This window comes from Manis pentadactyla, chromosome 4 (assembly GCF_030020395.1).
Source record: "Manis pentadactyla isolate mManPen7 chromosome 4, mManPen7.hap1, whole genome shotgun sequence".
NCBI classification, from domain to species: domain Eukaryota; kingdom Metazoa; phylum Chordata; class Mammalia; order Pholidota; family Manidae; genus Manis; species Manis pentadactyla.
Genome location: NC_080022.1, coordinates 144,542,573 through 144,555,957, shown reverse-complemented (window position 1 = coordinate 144,555,957; position 13,385 = coordinate 144,542,573). Strand labels below are relative to the sequence as shown.

Below are 13,385 nucleotides of genomic sequence, written 5' to 3'. Positions count from 1 at the left end.
AAAACTAGCATGTGTATGTTCATGAATCCAGCTCTTGCTGTGTGTTGCATGTTGTTACCCCATGTGACCCTGTACCCTTTTGCATATCAACTATATTTACTAATTTATTTTATTTCAGGTTTTCTTTTTTTACACACACTTTTTATCCAGAGAGGGAGACATGAAACAACTTGGACTGTGCTTCGACGATTTGGTTATGATGATGATTTGGATTTGACACCTGAATATTTATTCCCCTTGTATGTACCTTTGGCTTTCTAACTGATTTCACTTGCCAAGTATTTTTAGTTTTATTTAGCACATAGGTAGGCTTTCAGCTACTCAGGAATAATTTAGATTTATAGAGAAGTTTTTATAGCAGGATTTTTCAACCTTGGCATTTTTGACATTTTATACCAGATAATTATTTGTTGTAGGTAGGGTCTGTCCCACACACTGTAGGATGTTTAGCACATTCTTAGATGCCTCCTCCCCCAGTTGTGACATTTGAAAATATCTAATGTCTCTAGAAATTGCCAAATGTTCCTTCCGGAGCTAAGTCATCTCCAGTTGAGAACCACTGGTTTATAGCATATAAACCACTGGTTTATATGGCTCAAACTTTTCCTCTTCTTCTCATGGAGAATACAAGTATCTCCTTTTATTCATTTTACTGAGAAAGGAGATAAAAGATGCTAGACAAACTTGTTTGGAGTCAAGAGATAAGAGATACATTGGTCAGCATTTGTCTTTACTTTGCATTAGTTCTCCTCCCCAAGTTTTATGACCTCTTCTTAGCTCAGAATAAAATAATTATTTTTCCCAAACAACTAGTCTATTTGTGGTTATTTTCCTTTAGATGATGATATATCTAAGTTCTCTTTGCTTAAAAATGGGACCCAGTGTCACCCTGAAACAGGAGACTGCCTGGCTGTAGGGTACCTCTCCTGTACCCCAGGGAAGTGGGCTTTTCAACGAAGTGACTTCCCAAGATCTGGCCTTTGAGTCTTCGGCTTTTCTTATTCATCTTTTTAGTGGCATGTTATCTTCATGTTGTCCTGTTTTATTTTAGCATTAACACCCCTACCTATATATGTAGAGGTTCAGAAAGATGTTTTTTCCATCCTTGCCATTGAGGAAGCAAAGTTCTTTCTGGTTGAATTCCTTGTCCATTAATCAGTTCAAAATGGAAACTTCCCTTGTCAAATTATTAAATCTTAGCTCAAGTAATTTCCCAGATTTTTCAGTAAATAAATATTGAATGAATGAATTTGTCCCAGGACCTTTCATCAAGCTTGCTTTTCTGTGCCATTTACATGGGTAGATAAATTCTACATGAGGTTGCTTATTTTTTTAAGTATGACAGTGAAGAAACTCCATCTCTTATGGCTTTGTGGCTTACACAAGTATCTCTGAATTTCTTTACGCTCTCTGCCTTTTTCTGCAAAATAGCCCCTTGGAGCCACCACTTGAATCTTTCTAGCCTTCTTATTAAACTCTCTGACTCTCTCCTTCACATTGCTTCTAGATTAATATATATATACATACCGATTGGGCCAGGTCACTTCCCTTCAAGACAGGATAAGGCCCAAGCTTCTTAACTTGATATTGAAGGTCATTTGTGATCTGCTCTGGTCATGCTTACTCCCTGCCTTCATTCTAGAAGTAAATACTAAACTATTTATAGTCTACCAATCCTATGTTGTTTACTACTACAGGCTTTTGCCCATGGTATTTTCACTCTATTCCTCCCTCTCCCCCCAACCTAATTAATGCCTTTTATCCTTCAAGTCTCAGTGCAGGTGACAGTGCTGGTACCTTCCCACCTCAGCCAGAGACATTCCCTCTTAGGTGGGCTCTCCTTGCATCCTCAGCTTACCTGTACTCAGCACTCATCTCATTCTGTTGAGATAGTGAGTTTATCTGTTTGTGGTCTGTCTCCCTCTTGAATGTGGTGACTTAGAGGTAGGGAGCATATCTTGTTTTTATGTCCGTAGTTCCCAACTCAGTGCATTTGATCAGTGTTTATTGAACTGAATTTTAGGGTGGGTCAAAAAAGTCAAAACAGGCAGAAATAACATCTCTTTGCTTCATTTTTGACTCATTACAATGTTGGCATTGTATAAAACCCATAATTTTGACTTACTGATTTGTTTTTAGGAAGAACCCGTTATATTTTAATGAGTATTATTAATAAAATTTTCATTTCAACTTGCCCTTCAGATATTTAAGAAAACTTTATATGTCAGCACAAAATGAGCATTATTACAACTCTTCTGAGGATTGTCATTGCATTGACTTTCCCTGGGAAAGTCTAAAAGGTTCCAGCAAAGATATTTTGTAAATGGTGTCATTCCACAAAAAGGCTTGTTGCAGTTTTATATTCATTTCTTAAATTTTAATATTTGATTAATGATTTATTTTACTCGTAATTTTTTTTTTCATCAACAGGCTAAAAATACCTCCTGATTGCACTACTGAATTAAATCACCATGCATATTTGTTTCTCCAAAGCACCTTTGACAAGCATGATTTGGTAAGCTTTTAGCTGCAGTTTGCCATGATATATGATTAAAATATTTTTTTAGGGAATGATTTAACTGAGTTCCCTTTAGCTATGTGGCTCATGTGACATAGCCCAAAACTGCTCAAACTCTCTTAAGGTAAACAAGCAAAAAATGCTTTGTTTTATTTATTTACTTTTATTGTTTTCTTGAGATGAAAAAGTCTGTAGTTTCTGGTAGACTCCTGCATAGGTTTTCTTATGTACATGTAAAATTTTCTTGGTAAAATGTAAAATTTCTTTTCATTTGTTAGTTTTTAAAAACATAGCTTTACTACCCTAGGAGCCTCCTGTCTTTGGGAATTATGTTAGATATCTAAACGTTATTTATACTTCCTTCTGTTATCTTCAGGATAGAGACTGTGCTTTGTCACCTGATGAACTTAAAGATTTGTTTAAAGTTTTCCCTTATATACCTTGGGGGCCAGATGTGAATAACACAGTTTGTACAAATGAAAGAGGCTGGATAACCTACCAGGGATTCCTTTCCCAGTGGACGTAAGTATAGAGCTCACCTGTTTCCTCCAGAGTTACAGCTAGTTTAAAGTCAGGGTGCATTACATTCATCCTTTTCTAAGTTTGTTAGATTTTACGAAATGCTTTGATTGTAACTGCTGTAAGTAGGATTTATAGTACTGCTACAGTCTCTAAGATGAACTTCAGATGTTCCATACATTTATTATGAAAGGGTGCATTTGCTTTTTTTTTTTTAGATAATTATTTTTTATTGAAGGGTAGTTGACACACAGTATTACATTACATTAGTTTCAGGTGTACAACACAGTGATTCAACATTTATATACATGATAATTCTAGGTACGAGCTATCACCATACCAAGTTGTTACAATATTTTGACTATATTCCTTATACTATACATTACATCCCAGTTACTTATTTATTTTGCAATTGGAAGTGTGTACTTTTTTTTGTGTGTGTGTGAGGGCATCTCTCATATTTATTGATCAAATGGTTGTTAACAATAATAAAATTCTGTATAGGGGAGTCAATGCTCAATGCACAATCATTAATCCACCCCAAGCCTAATTTTCGTCAGTCTCCAATCTTCTGAAGCATAACAAACAAGTTCTTACATGGAGAACAAATTCTTACATAGTGAATAAGTTACATGGTGAACAGTACAAGTCATCACAGAAACTTTTGGTTTTGCTCATGCATTATGAACTATAAACAGTCAGTCCAAATATGAATACTCATTTGATTTTTATACTTGATTTATATGTGGATTCCACATTTCTCTCTTTATTATTATTATTTTTAATAAAATGCTGAAGTGGTAGGTAGATATAAGATAAAGGTAGAAAACATAGTTTAGTGTTGTAAGAGAGCAAATGTAGATGATCAGGTGTGTGCCTGCAGACTATGTGTTAATCCAAGCTAGACATGGGCAATAAAACATCCAGGTATGCAGAAGATTTCTCTCAGAACGGGGGGCTGAGGTTCTAAGCGTCACCTCTGTTGATCCCCAATTTCTCACCTGATGACCCCCCTGCGACTGTGCCTGTCTTAGGTTGTTCCTCCCTTGAGGAATCTTACCCGTCTCTGGCTAACCAGTCATCTTCCGGGGCCATACAGGGAAATGTAAAGTTGGTAAGTGAGAGAGAAGCCTTATTGTTTGAAAACGTTAGCTTTTTACTTCTTTGCATATTTATGCCCTGTGGCTTCTATGCCCAGCATTTGTCTTGAGGTGTTTTACCACTTGGAAGAATTATGATACTCGGTAAATTTGATATGAGGCACGAATTCTATTTGAGGGTTGTAATTAGGAAGAAAGAAGAAAAGCTATAGAAGTAGCAGGCGGAAGAAAACATGGGAAGATTGATTATTTCTTTGACATATCTTCTTGTAGAGTAACTTCAGCATGTATAGGTTTTAAACTACTAATTAAATTGCGCACACACATTAACATAGTAGGAGTATAGTTACATAACCAAAGCATACCTGTAATTACCAGCCATCTCCAGTGAAACCAAGAAAACCAGTTAGGCACCTTAGGCATTTGTGAAAACTTATCTATGATATGGTGGATATTGTCCAACTGAGCTTGAACAGTCTGAGAGAAATCAGACAAATTAAAACAACCCATTCCTGGGGACTGTTCACATCCCATATGTTCTTTTAACAGTAAATAGTCTGTAGTTGTAAGATTTTGGAGCGCTACAATTTGCACTTCTCCTAATTCTTGGTTGAGTTCCAACAGTATAGATCCAGTCAAATTTGTTGTTTTACTGTATGCACAGGCCAGCTTAGATATCTCCTTCTTCATTCCCATGGCAAGTCCAGGAACTGGTGGGATGAGTGCATCTACAGCTGTAGCAGTGCGTGGATCTTTGTTGGGGTTTTTTGATGATCATCTTCTGGCATGAGTCTTCCAGAGAGTGCTGATGTTGGAAGTTCTTTTTCATATCGTATCTTAGTTCATTTTCGGGGTAGCCCAATTAGGCTTTGATCCTCTGTATAAACACAAACAGACCCTTTGCTTACACTTTTATATGCCCTTTATACCCTTGTGTAGAACTCATTGGAGGTCACCACACAATACGTTTTTGATAAAGTGAATTAGAAACATTGCTAGTGTACAATTCTTACATCTTCAGAATGTGGGGAGAGCATACTTGACACTGAACACTTACTTTGAATTTTTTGTGTTGTTTTGAATGCAGACTTAGGGTTTGTCTGCAATCTAGCAGATAAACAGCATAGTTGACTGTGTCTATGCTAAGGAAATCCTTTGGTCATGCATGATGACATAATTATTTTAACCTTGGTGAGGCTTTCTTAGCATCAGGACCTGTTCTTTTTCACATCCTGAGAAAGTCTTGCTAATTTCATGTGACTTTCAGTTATTTTTGCACGTTTTGCAAACCTTTCAATTTTCATTAAGTATACTATGTAATGAGGGAAGCAGATAATGTAAAATTTCCCCACTCTAGATTTTATCAGCAGTTCACTGCTCATCTTTGAAACTTTGCTCTCTTTGGGCAGGTGCAGTAGATAAGAGAAATCCCCCCATCTCTTGCCCCCGTCTTTCAATCTCCTCCCTTTCTTCTCTGCTTAAGAATGTCAGTATAGGAATATCCATGGTTGGGCACCAGGACATTGAAGACGTCTGACAGAAATGATCTAGGTCTGGTGATGTAATTATTTAAACTGTTGGAATTTTTTTTCCATAAATGTTCATTTAGGAACTTATCACATTTCAAACTCTTCCCTTTCCCTAGGCTTACGACCTACTTAGATGTACAGAGGTGCCTGGAGTATTTGGGCTATCTAGGCTATTCAATATTGACTGAACAAGAGTCTCAAGCTTCTGCCATTACAGGTAAGTAATTGAATACTATTTGGATCCTGATTAGAAACATTTTTCAGACTCCGGTTTCATTTGTTTAAAAAGAATGAAAATAAATTCATCTTCATTAGTTTCCTTGTCTGCCCTCTGTTTTCCCTGTGATTTGGTAATTTCTTTTGAGTCGAGATGCTTGGTTTTATTATCAAGAAACAGTAGAAATTTTACTTGTAGTTTACACTGACGGTCCTACACTGGTGAAAACCAGGGAAGGCTGTGGGCATTGAAAGTATTTATTGACGAGTCTATCTTGTGTTTTAATTTTCTTTAAACATTAAAAACAGTGTCTGTTAACACATAATCCTGATACTCAACTAATTGTACATCTTTTGGCTTTGTAACCATTTCCCACATTAATAAATCTGTCACAGATCTTGTAATTCTTGGGAAGCAATGTGCTTTAAGAAAACCCATTTCACTACTGGAAATAAATTAGGGAACTGATTGCTGTAAGAGTTTCTCATATCCTAATTGGTGGAGGGGCAAATGCCATATTTTACAGGAAGCCCCAGCACAAGAAGACAACCAATCTTAAATTGACAGAGCAAGTACTCTTTAAAGTACTTAACGAATTAGACAGTATTTAATTCAGTGTCAAAGAGTAAGGAGCTAATTGATAGCCAGCATGAGGTTTTTTGAATCAGCAAAATATTGTGGACGTCTTTGTATATCAATAAGTGTACTTTTACATGTCTTGAATGTTAATGTTTCATCATATGGATGTTCTATAACTTATTTATCCCAGAAGTACTGTGTGTTTTTTATTACTATCAGTCTGTTGCTACTATAAATAATGAACTTTGTTGTAGTTGAATCTTTGGGTCCAGCCTAAGGAGATCTCTTTCCCTCAGGAAGAGAGATGCCATTTCTCTACTGATAGAGCATTGTTTTCTGGCCTACATCTTGTGTAGATTTACATTTGAAAGGCCAGTTAACCCCAGAGTGCATATCCTTTTCCCATTTATAGATCCAGGAGAGTGCAAATGTGAGATAGCATCTTGTAGTTATAATTTGTTCTGACAATAACTTATCACAGAAAAAAATAGATGGGATATGCTGTTAGCTATAGTCATTGTAATTTTCATTCATCTTTAGGATATCACTTTCCTTATGAAAATGTACTACTTTATGAGGAAATAAATATCATTTGGTTTCTAGGAGTTCACTTTACAGCCAATTTTCAGAAATACATCTTTTCCACTAACTGGGGCCCTTCTTATTAGATTTAGTACTTTATTTCATATACAGCTTCACTATTTTACATTGTTTGTTTACTGATTAAATACTTCAAAGAAGTGATGAATAGCAATACCATATTTTGCAGAACGCACAGTGGAGGTTCAGTGAGTCTAAGTGGTATGTAATTAGGTTTTTGTTTGTTTTAGTAACAAGAGATAAAAAGATAGACCTTCAGAAAAAACAGACTCAAAGAAATGTGTTCAGATGTAATGTAATTGGGATGAAAAACTGTGGGAAAAGTGGAGTTCTTCAGGCTCTTCTTGGAAGAAACCTAATGGTGAGAGTTCTCAGAAAATAGAACTTTATCCAACACATTTTTATAGTCACAAGCTTATGTAATCTTTTCGTAGCCGTTAACCTTCTTAGATGATTACTAGAACTCAATGACCTTTGTATATCAGTAAAGAACAATATAAAGTGTAACAATAATCCTGTTGAACTGGCTTTATCTTTGTTTTATTGATGTTAGCTATCATTTGTTGTTTCTTTTTTTAAACCACTGTTTAGATGGGAATTAAATAAATACACATGTGCTTGGCAGGAAGTAAATATACAGTAAATATTTTGAATTGAATACTGATACCCATTTCTGACTGCTTCCTTAAGAGACTGATGTATTTCCAGATGAGTCTCATATCAGACCACATCATAGTATAATGAGAATTGCCAGCAGTTGGCTCTGGAATACATTTTCAATAATACGGTTTACTTCCTTTTCAGCTACTGCTTTCATTTTATGCAGAACAAATGCATCTTTTGTCTTAGACCTTAAGAACTAAGAAACAGAAAGTCAATATCCCTTTTGTAGTGATAAATAATGCATAGTGTAGTGAAGAATGCCCTTTTATTTATAACACACCCACACATATATGCAGAGTGTATATGTTAATGAAAACTGGTTACTGAATTTCTAGCTGTGAATATTGAGATTTTTGGTTGGTTTCAGAGGCAGAAGAAAATTCGTGATGATCATAAATCCTACTATGCAATTAACACAGTTTATGTATATGGACAAGAGAAATACTTGTTGGTAAGAACTTCTCTGGCATATAAAGATTATTATTAAGTACATTTTTATGTTGACTCTTTGGAAACATAATTGGGTTTAATTTAATGGCTGTGTGTAGAACTTTTGTGTGATTTTTTTTTTCACAATTAATTTTAATTCCCTTGATCTGTGTGATTACATGGGTATAGATATAAGTAAAAATTCATCTATTTGTGTGCTATACCACAAGAAAGTAAAAAAGAACAAAACCCTCCTTTTTACTACTTCTTCTACTTTTACTAAAAAAAAGTATGCCTTGCTATTGACTAGAAATTGTATGAATACCTTAGTGTAAGTGCTTAGATCTATAACCTGAATCGAGTTTTATTTAGCAGGGAGGAGCACAGTTACTGTAAGAATATAGTAATTTATCCTCCACTTGCCCCATGGTCCCAGGCACATAAGCCTGTGAGAATTATGCCTGGGCCTTGCCTGGGCTTACCCCGCCTTATCTCTAAACATCCCGACCCTCCCCCAAGGCAACAGGCTGAGCGGATCCACAATAAAAGGCACCACGCTGCTGCCCTCTCTCTCTGTGTCTCTGTCTCTGTGTGTCTGTCTGTCTCACTACCCTCTCTCTGTCTCTCTCTCTGCAGCCCTCTCTCTCTGTCTCACTCTTTGTCTCTGTCTCTGTCCCCCTGCTCTCCCTGCTCTCTCTCCCTCTCTCTCTGTGCTCTCTGCTCTCTGTTCTCTCTGTCCCGCTGCTCTCTGTGCCCCCCCCTGTCTCTCTCTTTGTCTCTGTCCCCCTGCTCTCTGTCCCTCTCTCTCTGTGCTCTCTGCTCTCTGTTCTCTCTGTCCCGCTGCTCTCTCTGCTTCTCCCTCTCTCTCTCTCTCTCCCCACCCCCTCCCTCTGGGGCAGCCACTCTCTCCTTCAAATAATAAAATCTCTTGTGTGGGCCCTTGTCTCCTGAGTCATTCTGGGTAAGGAGGGTCGCGGCGAGATACCCTTTCGGTTACCAAATCTGTTATTCCAAAAAATGAATGAAAGAAGGATAGAACTGAAAAGATAGAATGAAATATAGTAGGAAGAGATTATATATTCTCCTTGGATCCAGCCTGAGTTTGGTTTGAACCCTGGTCCACAAGTGTCGCTTAGCTGTTTGACTTTCAATAAATGGCTTACACTCTCTGAACCTAAGTTTCTTATTAGATTTGCTAATATGAAAAGCTCCTAACAAATAATAGTTCCAAGAAAAAGTTCCTTCCCTTTCTTTTGCTTTTTGGAAATAGTTTATTAGTTTATTCTGCCTGACAAATGATCATGTTGAATTTTATACATATTTTACTCTTTATGAAAAAATTTCTTTTTCAATTTCTTACTAACCCTTGTTTCTCATTCTTCTATAAATATGGTTCTACTTGTTGGATACTCAGTAAATACTGTTGACAGTTAATTTTCCTGTTTTTATTCTCACTGGTTTTTGCAAATTGATATCTTTTATGTCTCTGAATACCCATGCTCTAGTAGTGTTTTATTTAGAATATATTGAGTCACTTCTGACTCTCCACTTCCCCTTTCTTCTCCATAAACGATGCACTATCTTTTATAACTCAGTACTGAATTTTACTCTTGTTGGATCATTGTCATGTCATAGATGGGATATTTCTTTAGATATTTTATAATAAACATTGAAAAAGAGTAGACAGTGAAGTAGAACAAAGACCTTAGTGTAAAGAGTCCTTTGCATTATGTTTTTGATTGGTGGAGGGAAAAGATGGTGTGGTAGAAAGAAAATAGACTTGGAATCATATCATATCTGAGTTCAAATTTTTGGTCTGATGACTTGTTAGATGTGTTATTTTAGGCAGTTGACTTAATCTCTTTAGCCTGTCTTCTTACCTATATAATGTAGAGAATGCATGTAAAGGGCCTGCCTAGCACATTTTAGTCACTAAATGTTACCTTCCGTAGAACTTTAATCACCATTTTTAATCCACAAAATCAGAAACTTCTTGTTTGTCTATACTTCTCACTTCCAAAAATGGTCCGTAAAGTTATGTTTAACTAGCACTTTTTTATTAGGCAGTTGAGTTAAACAAGTAATAAAACATGACCAGTTATACATCAATATTATACTTAACATTTCTCCTTACCTTTTTCTTTTTACAAGTTGCATGATATCTCAGAATCGGAATTTCTAACTGAGGCTGAGATTATCTGTGATGTCGTGTGCCTGGTGTATGATGTCAGTAACCCCAAATCCTTTGAATACTGTGCCAGGATTTTTAAGGTTCGTTGCTTTTTTGGTCTATAACTAAGTATAACTTGATACAAAGTTTATGGAATTGTAATTTTCTAACCAGGGAAACGCAAGAAAATCATTTGTGGAGCTTTTTAAAAAACATACATCTGTGTCCTATCCCTAAAGGTTCTGGTTTCATTCTGAGGTGGTAGAGTTCCAGACATCAGATGTTCAAAATATTTTTTTCACATGTGACTGATGGACGTTCCTGGTTTAGAACCTGTGCATTGATGGAAGGTCTTGGCTGTTAGGAATGCATGTGGATTGTATATTGTCAGTTACACTAAGAATAGTAATAGTCAGAGCAAGGGGGAAAACCAGAAGCTTGAAAATTTAAGTCACTTTGAGATTATCAAAAGATTGAATAGAAGTAAAAAAATATATGTACAAAGCAATTTACTCTAGTATCACTAGAATAACCTGGAAATAATCCAAATGTCTTAACAAAAGGAGGATGGTTTACTAAATTAAGGTCAAGTAATCCAGTAGAATATTAAGCAGCCACTAGAAATAATGCTTTTGAATTCTGAAAACGGAAGATTCGGTATTATGTTCTTAAATGGTATTCCAGTATGATTGCAGCTGTATAAACATATATATAAATGCATATGTTTAAGGACTAGAGGTAATATGAAAAAAAGGAAACAGTGAGATTTAGGATAGAGGTTTCCTTTTGTTCCAAAATTTTGTGTCTTTTTAACAGAAAAATTTGTTTTCAAATTGTAGTGAATCTGAAGAATAGTTCCAGCTTTGTATTGTTAACAGCATTAGAAAAGTGGTGCTCGTCTTATGTTAAAGACTGATTGGACCACTATCAATCTTTGCCTCTTAGTTCACTTTCTCTTTTAAACAATCAATGCTTTGCCTATCCACAGAAAATTTTTAGTGCACATTTAATTAAGTTTAGTAAATTTTGAACTCATCATTAGTTTTTATTTTATTTTTTAATCCATAGCAACACTTCATGGACAGCAGAATACCTTGCTTAATCGTAGCTGCAAAGTCAGACCTGCATGAAATTAAACAAGAATATAGTATTTCACCAACTGATTTCTGCAGGAAACACAAAATGCCTCCACCACAAGCCTTCACTTGCAATACTGCTGATGCACCAAGTAAAGATGTCTTTGTTAAATTGACAACAATGGCCATGTACCCGTAAGTACTTGCTCTGCCATCTTCGTGTTGCATGGTTCATGATAGCATTGCATGCCATTATTAGCCGTGAAGGTGGAATCTGTCACGTAGAAGTAGTTCAGCAACAGAAAGAGACTTTGTAGTGAGAAGGTACAAATTTAATAGGTATAAATGCAGGTTTGGTTTGTGTGCCATAATAAAATTATACAAACAGTGGTTTCTGACAATATTTGAATAGTTTTGAGCTGGCTGTGACTCAGCCCCGCACCTAGCATTAAAAAAATAGTCCAGTAAAATGGGGTTGGCATCATGTTGCTTTACATTTACAAGTGAACATAAAGTTCACTTTTCTATTTTTCTGTTGATTAATTTATCTGAGTATATAAAGGATTCTAAAATTTTATTAATTTATGTTTAAATTATGGGTATGTTTGAGTTCAGGATATAATGATTTTTTTAAGTGCTATAAAAAGTAGTTGTAATTGGAATTCCCACTCTCTTAGTGTTTCACATTAAGTGTTAAGAGTCTCAAAGTTTATGTACATTTATTGTATATCTATACATGCATATGCACAAGCACATAACTGGTCATCTTTGTAGTTCACTAACTGCCTTAAAATTGCATGGTTCTTACTGGTGTTCTCAAGTACTGTGTTTGTATAAATTCTGTGTTTGTAACAAGATAGTTTTTCAGGCAGTGCGTTTCTCAGGACTTTATAGGTTATTCTATTTATTATTATGTTAGTCTCAATTATTTTTCTTCTTATGAACACTAAGTATAAAATAGAGTAATAATCAAACATTGCTGTAAACTGGCTGAGGTTTTTCAGAAAAGTGTTAATTTGTATAGATTTCTCAAATTAGAGTTAACTTCACTGCTATTAAATTTACTAATAATTTTTAAAAGTGCAGCAAAAGCTTGGAATTCTATTTATATTGGAAAACTGGTCATTCCTATTACTATAAAATAAGCAAAACATTACTTTTGTTTTACCTTTGCTTTAAAACTCTCATATATGTTATCTACAGAGAGGATCATTACAGAGACAGACTCTCCCGAGACTTGGGCAACACTGGTAGAATAGAGAATTTGAGAAAAATCTGGGTCTTTCTAAAAACTGCTTTGTAAGTTACTTTTTCTTTATGGCTTCTGTGGGATTTTGTTGACATTTTCTTGTAGATGACCAAATCTCCTCTTTTGCCATAATTAACACTTAGTAATAATCCAGAAACGCACTGCTTGGTCAGGCTTACTGCTTAACTGTATATTGGATGTTTCTTTTTACTATGTAAATGCACTATTTTAATCTTATGAATTCCTGTAACTGTGTGGAGATCTGCATCTTTACAACATTTTACTGCAATGTGTATGTGTGTATATGTGTGTGTATATGATAAATGTACATACATGGACACTTATTTATATGATTAATTCCAAACTACTTCTCATGAAGCATCTCCCTGTTGCTAAGCATACTTTGCATCCCTCCTTTTTGGTGGGTGGAGCCTATGTATGTTGAGTCAAGATTCAATTTATAAAATAGCAGATGGATTCCAGTATGACAGCTGGCAGTGACTTAGTAGCAGTGATAATATTCATCATCACAAGTCAAGTTTTAAAAAGGGATGTCTTGAGCCTGTAAGAATATTTTTTAAAAGTTAATTCTTGTTTTTCTTCATGTTGGGCATTAGGCGTTATTGGGATGCTGCTAATCTCCACAGCCGTGCCACCACAGGCTGCGGCCTCATCAGATCCCACAAGCTAAGCCAAGTCAGATCCGGTCGATTCTGTGACCGAGAGGCCTCTAAAA

General features: G+C 35.7%; 1 protein-coding gene across 8 annotated transcripts in view; it reads left to right on the top strand.

Annotated features, from left to right (window-relative positions):
• The window catches only part of RHOT1 (ras homolog family member T1), a 70,228-nt gene that overhangs the window by 37,106 nt on the left and 19,737 nt on the right, over positions 1-13,385 (top strand). For 6 of the 8 annotated variants that reach the window (XM_057501120.1, XM_057501121.1, XM_036914236.2 and 3 more), the window contains 8 exons: positions 119-239; positions 2,431-2,515; positions 2,895-3,040; positions 5,783-5,883; positions 7,293-7,423; positions 8,093-8,176; positions 10,306-10,425; positions 11,393-11,595. In XM_057501120.1, the coding sequence (XP_057357103.1) occupies positions 119-239; positions 2,431-2,515; positions 2,895-3,040; positions 5,783-5,883; positions 7,293-7,423; positions 8,093-8,176; positions 10,306-10,425; positions 11,393-11,595 (991 nt within the window). Of the gene's footprint in view, positions 1-118; positions 240-2,430; positions 2,516-2,894; positions 3,041-5,782; positions 5,884-7,292; positions 7,424-8,092; positions 8,177-10,305; positions 10,426-11,392; positions 11,596-12,603; positions 12,700-13,385 lie in introns of all 8 variants that reach the window. The other 2 variants (XM_057501122.1, XM_057501123.1) reach the window with 1 other exon arrangement.